Raw genomic sequence first — 9,871 nt, forward strand, 5'->3', positions numbered from 1 at the left:
ACTAATTTCGAAATTTGGTCTCGTCGATGTTGAATAATTGATTCTATCAATTCTTCAGAACAACCCATTTTTTTTGCATTTAACATTATGTTAGTTTCCATTTTTTTTAATAATCTAAAAAAAATATAAAAATTATATACAAAAATTTTATTATTAAACAAAATACAAAAAAATTATTAGACAAAATACAAAAAAAATAAAAACTATATACAAAATTTTTATTATTTAAATATAACATCTAAAAAATGTTTATATAATGTTTCATAGTCTATTTTTTCTTCACTCAATTCCAAAGCAATTTTTTTACAATCATAACACATCATATCGCAATATTGTTTTTTATTGTTCATATCGCAAGTACAAAAAGCCAAAAAGTTCAAACTTTTTTTTGTTTTTTCTGACAATTCCAACAAGCTCAATGTATAATTTTCCATTTTTTATTATAAAAACTAAAAATACAAAAAAAATGTATATAAAGTTTTAAATAAAAAAAATATATAAACAAAATGCTATAAAATTTAATATAAAAAAATTTTTTTAAATAAAAAAACAAAAAAAAAAATATAACATGTTAAAAATATAAACAAAATACTATAAAATTTAATATGAAAAAATTATTAAATAAAACATTAAATATTACAAAGTTTTTAAATAAAATTCTATATACAAAATGACATTATTCAATTATTTCTTCATAGTCTCGTTTCCTTCTTAGAGAGTCTCTTTTTTCTGCCATTATAATATGTCTCGCCATCATTAGACAATTCTTACACAAATCTCTTTCACAAGCACACGAAGCTAGCTTATAAATTTCTTCTTTATAATAACGAAAGTTTTTTTCGTTATCGCTTCACTGAATCCCAATTTTATACTTGCTATTTTTATATTTTTTTCCATTTTTATTATGTAATGCTAAAAAAATTTAATATAAAAAATTCAAATTTAATATACAAAAATTTAATATCGAAATTTAATTATTCATCCATATCCATCCATATTTATCTATATAAAAAGGTGGTTCATATTTCAACACACAATCACTATTTTCTAATATTCCAACACAATCTTTTACATTTTCGACACATATTATGCGATTTACAAGCACACGAAGCCAAACTATTAATATCCTCTTATAATAACAAAAATTATTTTTCATCAACACTTCAGGCAATACCAATTTTTTGCAAGCCAACTTTATATTTTTTTTCCATGTTTTATTATGTAATCTAAAAAAAAAATACATAATTAAAAAATTTTACCAAAATAATAATAACCAAAAATATTTCTTAGTTCGACATAAATGTGACAAGCATTTAAATTACAAAATACACATTGAGGTGAACATTCACAATCAGCAATTTTACATAAAGCATCAAAACAAAATTACGTTCTTTACAAATCACTTTAAGTAACGTTGTTGAAATTCCCAATTTTTTTTGAGACTTTTTTACACTTTTCAAAAGTCTCTTCATTTAACCACCAACCTTGAAAGAACAAATGTCCAAAACTTTCTAATAAAAGTTCTTTTTCAATTTTAAAAATTTTTTCTTCAGAATATTTTTTCAGTTTTTCAGGTTTTAATTTTCGCACTTCTTTTACAAAATTGACAAATTCTTCTTGAGTCATTTCTTCTTGAAACAATTCTTTAAGATGATAATCTTCCAAACTATCTTCTTGAAACAATTCTTTAAGATGATAATCTTCCAAACCATTTTCCAAACAGTGCCATCCATTTATAGAATTCAAATAAGTTTGTCTTATACATTCTAGAAGAAGATTGCCGTAACGAAAAGCATTGTTGTCGCGATCAATAACAGCAAACCTTCCATCTTTATTTTTAACAATTTCAAATTCACAAACCACAACCATTTTTTTATTATGTAATCTAAAAAAATACAATAAAATGATTAAAAAAATGACAATAAAATTTATTTAAAAATGATATTATTGATGACAATTTTTTTTTCCACATTCATTGCATAAATAAGTTTAGTCTTTTGACATTCTTTATGATGACACAATTCTATGTATTGACAAATTGTTGGTGTTGTTGCCATAATGCTGTTTGTTGGTCGAACTATTATTTTTACCATTTTTTTATTATGTAATCTAAAGAGAAAAAAAATTTAATCAAAAAAGGTACTCAAATATTCCATTGTTTTTAAAAAAGAAAGTTGTAATTCTTCGCGAATACGTATTGTTTTTTCAGTCTTGTTGACAAAAGAAAAATGTTTCATTATTTCTTTGCGAAATTCAGGGACATTTTTTTCAATATACTCAAACATAGCCAAATCTCTTTCTTTTTGTTTTTCTTTATCTTCTTCTACCTCTATTTTAAGCCATTCAATCTCTTTTTGATTTGTCGTAAATAATTTGTACATGGCTTGATAATACAGTTGCAAAGTTCTCAATCTGTTTATAAAACCATCTTTTTCAGCATCTTTTCGTATTAAACGGTTCAATTCGTCTACTGCTTCATTGTTGTCGTGAAAATTTTTAAAATCATCACCATATTCAACAAAACATTTTACTATTTTATATTCAGCAGCAACATCTGCGTTACGTTTATCCAACTTTCTATATTTATGAGAGATGTATTTTCCACATTTATAATCTCGAAAGAAATCCATATTTTTTATTAGTTTACCTAAAAAAATACAAAAGTTATTAAAAGTATAAAAAAAAATCAAGTTACTCGATATAAATATTTATAAGAAGAAGCGTAAAACAATTTTTAATTGTTTTTTTTAATATTAATCTTTCTTCGTGCTTTGAAATGTAATGAAAATTTTTCATGTCCACGTTTACTTTCATATAAGAGAACAAGGCTTCATCTCTTCTTGCAAATTCTTCCTTTTCTTTTTTTACAATAAATTCGTCTTCTTCAATTGCAGCATTGCAAGTGACAATCATGAAATTGAACATCTCTATTAAAAATTGACGTATATTGAGATATTTTTTGATGAGCTCGTTATTTTTATCTATAATTTCTGTTATTTTATCAAGTTGTCCCACTATACCATCTTGATGTTCGTCATTAGTTAAAAATTCTTTAACAATAACAAAATGAAAATAAAAAACAGGTGATAATTCTTCCAAAAACTCCCACAATTTCCGTTCAGAATGATGTAGTTTGTAACATTTGGTAATCCATTTGATGCGATCTTCAGACCATTTTTCATTATTCATTTTTTAATTAATCTAAATCTAAAAAAAATAAAAAAAATTATACAGATAAATGTTTAAATTCATAATTTAAATCGTTATTACATTCAATATGTTTATAACTAAAAGTTAACAATTCTGAAAAAATTTTTGCAATAGTTTGTAAACTCAATATATAATTATAAACACTACTATTCTTTTCCATTTTTATAGAATCCATAAATAATTTTTCTCTACTACCACAATCAAGCTTAATTTTAGAAAAAATATCCAAATAACAATCTAGTTTATTTAAACTCATAACTTGAATTGCTTGCATAAAAAAACTCTTCATATCATTAACATCTTTGAGCACATTACTAAATGAGTCTGTTTGATACATGTTAACATAAGCGAATATTCTTGATAAACGCCCATATTGTTTTTCATCATGTTGAAAAATACTATCCCAAGTAAAGCGTGTAGGCCAACAATCCATTTTTTATTAGTTTTTCTAAAAAAATAAAAAAATAAAAAAAGAAGAAATGACATAATTTTTACTAATCTAAAAAATAAAAAAATTTTACAAAAAAATATTTTACAAAAAAAAATTATTTTCCAGTGGAACCAAAACCACCCTTTCTTTCTACATCTTTAATCATTGACATTTTTACTTGTCCACAAAAACACCCATCAAATTCTATTACATTTTTTTCAGCTTTAAACATTTTTACAAATCCCATTTGAGCGATGGCATCTCCACGTTTAAACACAACATTTTCTTCAGAATGATTCATCAATAAGACTTTAATTTCGTCTTTATAATCGGCATCTATTATGCCTGGAGCATTGAACACTACCACACCATGTTTAAAAGCAATACCTGATTTTGAATATATTTGTCCTACTAAATTTGAATCCATTTTATCTATATACACTCCAGTATTTACTAAAACACGTTGATGGGGTTGAAGTATAACATCCTTTGAGCTTCTCAAATCAAAACAAGCACTTTCTTTTGTTTCATAAAAAGACCATTCATGAATATCTGTAATTTCAAGTGATTTAAACTCTTTATTTTCCATTTTATCTATCTCGCTGTCTTGTCCAAAAAGATGATAACCTCAAGTTGTTTTTCCACTCTTTTTATATAAAATAGTAGTCATAACAACATTATCTCTATCATTAAAAACAGAATTAAAAGTGTAAAGTACAAAGTTTAAAGTTCATCGTACCACACATTGAACTTTAGACTCTTGATTAAGGGATTAACATTTTTCTAAAAAACTTGTTTAGTACTTGTTTTTTTTTAATCTCTCTTTTCAACTGAAATAGTATAAAAAGAGTTCATTTCCATTTCAAAGTTCATTCACAACACAACAAACATCAAAAAATGACAGAGTTTGAAATTGTTTACTGCAATGATAACAACTATGTTAAATTTGCAGATCTAGCAGCTGCAACTTTGTGGCTCATTGAATTTAAAGAAGAAAAAAATGTGAAAGAAAAACAATATTCTACTGTTCCTCTTAAACCGTTGGCCCAATTTAACTTTAATAAAAAAGAATTGATTTACAAACAAAAAAATGAGGGTTGTGAAATCTTGTTACCATGGCGATATAGAGAAATGTGCGAACTCAACAAAACAAATTATTTGTTGAGATGCGAATTGAAATTGACTAAAGACGACAACACATTTAAAATGAACAAAGGCGAACTCACTTATAATGCGGTGTTTAAATTCAATCATAACAAAATGACCAAAAAAGTATTGGAAAGTTTGATGATGGCTATGGAAGAAGCTCAAAACAAAGCCTATAGGCAAGTAGCTTACCCTAAAACTCGCATATTAAAAACGATCGATTTTAGCAATTTTAGTATACGATTAGCCAAAGAAGAAGACGAAATTTATACTACAGAATATGCAAGACAGTTGGCTATAGAACCCTCTTTTCATAATTCGTTAATTAAAAATGGCGTTTCACGAAATTTAAATCAAAATTTAAAAAGAGCTTCTCTCGAGCTTGCTGAAATTGAAACAAAAAAAACCAAAGTCGAACCAGAAGTACCAGAAGTACCAGAAGTACCAGAAGAAGAAGAATAATTTTTTTTTAAAATAAAAATTTTTGTAATTTTTTTGAATTAAAAAACCTGTTTAATATCAAAAAACTTGTTTTTTTAATCTCTCTCTTTTCCTATATAAAGGGTGAAAAAAACAAAACACTAGTTCATTTGTGAAAGAGAAAATGACTAGCAAACAACTCGACGAAAGTCTTATCAAAGCTGTTCAACTTTTTTATCCAGATAATGAATTACATCCTATGTTGTTTGAATTTCACCATTTAAATAACACGTATGAAGAATGGCAAGACATTATCTTTAAGTATTTAAAAAATTTTAACTTGGAATTAAACTTGGAAGAAGAAAAATTTAAGGATTTATATTATATTTTTATAGCTAAAGACTATGAAAATAGACTTGATTTGTTTGAAAAACCATCACGACGTTATATGAATTTTGTAGAACAAGCACCATCATGGAGAACAAACATGCTCGAAGTATGTCGTCTGATAAACGATGATTTTTTAAATGTTATCAAAACAAGTGTAGAAAAACAACACGAAGAATTAAAAAAACAACTAGAAGACTTTCTTAAAGTATATAAACTTTATTACAAATCAAAAAACATGGAAAAACAAACTTCGTGGAAAAGCAAACTTAAACCCACTTTAAAGTATTATTTTTTGTTTCCTTATCTATCTAACAAATGGGAATATGATCAGTTGAAGAAAAATTGTAAACTGTTAAATTATGTTGTTCCAGCTTGCATGGACCCACTCCCTTGTTTTTCGTTTGACGATAAAGTTTTTCATAATGGTTATTATACCTTATACACACCCGTTCCTATTTATGAATATTTTATACAAAAAAAAGTACATCAAGAAGGAGATAAAGTGTACATTTACAAAGCCTTTGAACGTTGCAATTTTCACGAAAAAAGTTTAATAGAAATGTTTCCCACAGCTCAATGGTTTTTTTTCTTTAAGAGAAACTTTAACATTTCAAAGATTTTATACAGAAAAGAGGACGAAGTTTATAATTATGAAAACGACAAAATAGTATCGAAACAACCTATTCACACAAACAATCATTACACCAAATATTATGTGACTGCGGAAGAAGGATTATAAACAAGACAATTTTTTTTTATTTTTTATTTTTTTCCATATCAAAAAGTTGATATACAAGATTATTTATTTTAAATATATTTTCAAAACATTCACAAGTGTCTTTTTTTAATATGTAAATACATTGAATGTTGTCTTTTATAAATTTAATAAAATTAAAATATTCATCGTCATAAACGTTGCCATTTATTGTAAATCCGTTTACATAATCTTCCAAATACAATGAAAACATCAATGTTTCATATCGAGGGCAGTGATGACAAGCATTTGTTTTATCTTTGACATTTGAAAAATGTTCCAAGCATTTATCTTCGTTATTGACATACATAGGCAAAAGAGAGATTTTTGGAAAGAACCACTGATTTAAATCAAACGAGAGTATTTTAAGCTCATTTATCGCATTTAACACATCTTTTTCCATGCAACCACCTTTATAAAATACAAAGTTTCGTTCATATTTTGAAAATTTTTCTTTTAAATAATCGATCACAGATGCGCAAAATATGATTTCACTTGTGTATTTAAAACTAGGATAGTACTCTAACCCATGTATGTTGTTTTGACAGTAAAAAAATACTTTTTTATATTTTTCATCTAATTTGTGATAATTAACACACGGAATGACTTGCGTGTGAAAATATGTTTTATCACCGATGGATCGTAAACACAATTCTCTAACACAATTTTTTCCCCACTGATGTCGTTCAGTGTTGGTTATAAATTCCAAATCTAACAACCACAACTAGAAAAAAAAATGCTTTTTTATTAAAAAAAGAAGCGTATTCTTTTAATAAAACGAATAAAAAAGTATAAAAAAACAAATTTTTTTAAAAATATTTTTTTTTTACATTTTTAATTAAAAAAAATGAATCGCGTTGATAGCATCATTAAAAAAATTCACAACAATTGCGCAGTGTGCGCGCTCGATGAAGTATCTAAAAGATATAAATATTACGAACACAAGTCTGGAAATTCTTCACCTTCTTCGGATTACGTAGAAGAAGAACATTTTACAGATAAAAATTCGTTTGAATTTTTACAAAATGTACTCAAATCTAAAAGGATAACATTAAATTCTTACAGTATTGAAAAATGTTTTAAAAACAGCGAATTTAATAATTTACTCGAAAATCCTCAACTTTGTTCTGTTCATCTCAACTACTTTGATGATTTGAAAGAAACCTATGGCGAACCTTATGTAATAGAACTCTATAAAACCAAGCTTACTCTTTTGCTGCTAGAAAGAAAAATCAAACCACCTATGATTCTAACAGAAGGCGATCAAACTGACGGTTTTGTGGATACGTTTACTTCAAAAGTAATACCTACCATTACTTCTTTGATAAAAAAACTAGATGATGCTTTAAAAAAGAAGTCTGTTAAAAGAAACATTGAAGGAATTATAAAGGAAGGAACCGCCGATAAAAAAACTTTATTTGTTAATATATTACACGCTGTTGTAACACTATTTATTGCGAGTTTTTTTAATTTAGAAAAAGAAGAATAAAAAAAAAATGGCTACTGATGATTCTTTGTCTCGTTTTTTTAAAAATTCAGAATTTAAAAATTATTTTATAGGAATATATGCTTTTGACGAACTAAGTCAAACAAAAACACACATTCATATTATTCAACAAATGAAAAAAAATGGTTCCTTTATCATTTACAACAATGAAACTACAAAAGACGCAGGTCAACATTGGAGAGTGTTGATGAAAATAGACAAGGGTCATTTTTTTTGTTTTGATAGTTTAGGTGAAGAAAGTGTATTGCAACAAATTCCAATTCATTTAAGATTTAATAAATATTTGTTTGAAGCAGTAGAAGAAGTGAATAGCAATATACAAATCAACACGATTAACATTAACTACAACGAAATTGAAATTAATTCTTATATACGACAATCCAATCATTTTCCTACAGAATGGACAGCAGAAAATCGTGAATTTTATTGGTTTACCAAATTTATTTTAAAATATAGCGAAATTACTGGTAATCAAAATGTATTTTTTTCATACAATAAATTTCCTTTTCAATGGAATGATAGTAGTTTATGTGGTGCATTTGCCGCTTATTTTGTAGCTCTAGTCTTTCGCAGCGAAAATGTATTATATACAGATCAAATATATTTACCTTCGTTGTGCAGACTGTTAAACCATTATTTTTTTGAAGTAACAACGCTTCATGCCTCTTCACTAGTTCAAATAAATCTTTATTCATTTTTTCAGTTTATTAAACACGAACTCTTTCCACACCTTGATAACACTGCTAAACAACTGTTTGAAAAAGACATGCAGTTGCATTTTTATATGAAAAAACAGGAAAATCTGGAACGTGATCTTTTGTCTATGAAAACAAAACAAATTCCTTTACATTATGATATTTACGAAAAACAATTATTAGCTCAAAATGCTGCTAAAAGATTTTTAAAAGATGCAGGATTCTTAAGAACAAATTATGAAGGTACGTGGGGTAAGTTATCCCTATTGGATATTCAAGCCATTCCAGCTGTGATGAACGAGGAAAACATTTATTACATGATGCAAAATGAAATGGATAGAATTTACGCAAACAATTATACGCGATTAAAGACTGCCAATCAATTTTTAGATGTACCTATTGATGATGTCATGACTAAAAAAGAAATAAAAAGGCAGATTGCTCTGAATTTAATATAAACAGAATGAAGAGAACAGCACACACGCTATTAGAAGAAATCGTAGAAGAAAAATGCACCACGTGCAACGGATATGGTGAACTGTTTTTCGTTGTTTTAAAAGAAAAAAAAAATCAACATTTGTTAAAAAACTGCACTATCCACGTTGTAAATCAAGAAGTATGGATTTTTAATACTGTTACCAAAAGATCTGCAAAAATACATCTTTATAAAATAAATTGTTTAACTTGCAAAGGAAAAAAAACTATTCTAATAAAACGATATAAAAAGAAACGAGAACAAGAAAAAAGAAACAATTTGTTATATGTACATATTTATTCATTTAATGAATTAATATAATATTTTACAACTTTTTTTTTAATATACTTCAAACACTTTATCCGGAGGCATATAAGGGTTGGCAGGTTTTGTAACAACAGGAACAGGAGGCGTTTTTGTTTTTTTGCCTTTCCACGCTTTTTTTATACTGTATAACAGCGAACCCACTTGCAATGCGTTAGTTACATTTTTAGGCGTGATAAAATCGGCTAATCCTCTTCCTCTTCTGCGTATTCTCTTTCTATGACTTTTACGTCTTTTTGATCTCAAATATCTTTTTCGCTTAAAAGCCATTTTTGTTGACAATGCTCAACATAAACTAAAAAATGTTTCAAAGGAAGTTTAAAAGTTTCAAAAGGAACTTCTTCATATATAAACTCAATAATAAATTCATCGTTGAAACGTGTTACTTTAATAATTATTCCCCGTTGGTAATGATGCGTCAATGAAAAATCACCCTTTGCTTTACTATTTGTTTTAAACAGTGAAATATAAAAATCTTGTAATTTTGCAAACGTTAATTTTGCAAACCTCTCTAAATAAT

At 26.4% G+C, this 9,871-nt stretch overlaps 1 protein-coding gene across 1 annotated transcript; it reads right to left on the reverse strand.

Moving 5' to 3' along the window:
* Nucleotides 1–3,755: 3,755 nt before the first annotated feature.
* Nucleotides 3,756–4,229, reverse strand: LOC136075985 (deoxyuridine 5'-triphosphate nucleotidohydrolase-like). The gene has a single exon (XM_065789440.1). It carries the CDS (start codon nt 4,227–4,229, stop codon nt 3,756–3,758), a length of 474 nt encoding a protein of 157 aa, XP_065645512.1.
* Between the last annotated feature and the right edge of the window lie 5,642 nt (nt 4,230–9,871).

Source organism: Hydra vulgaris, chromosome 02, assembly GCF_038396675.1.
Source record: "Hydra vulgaris chromosome 02, alternate assembly HydraT2T_AEP".
Lineage (NCBI taxonomy): Eukaryota > Metazoa > Cnidaria > Hydrozoa > Anthoathecata > Hydridae > Hydra > Hydra vulgaris.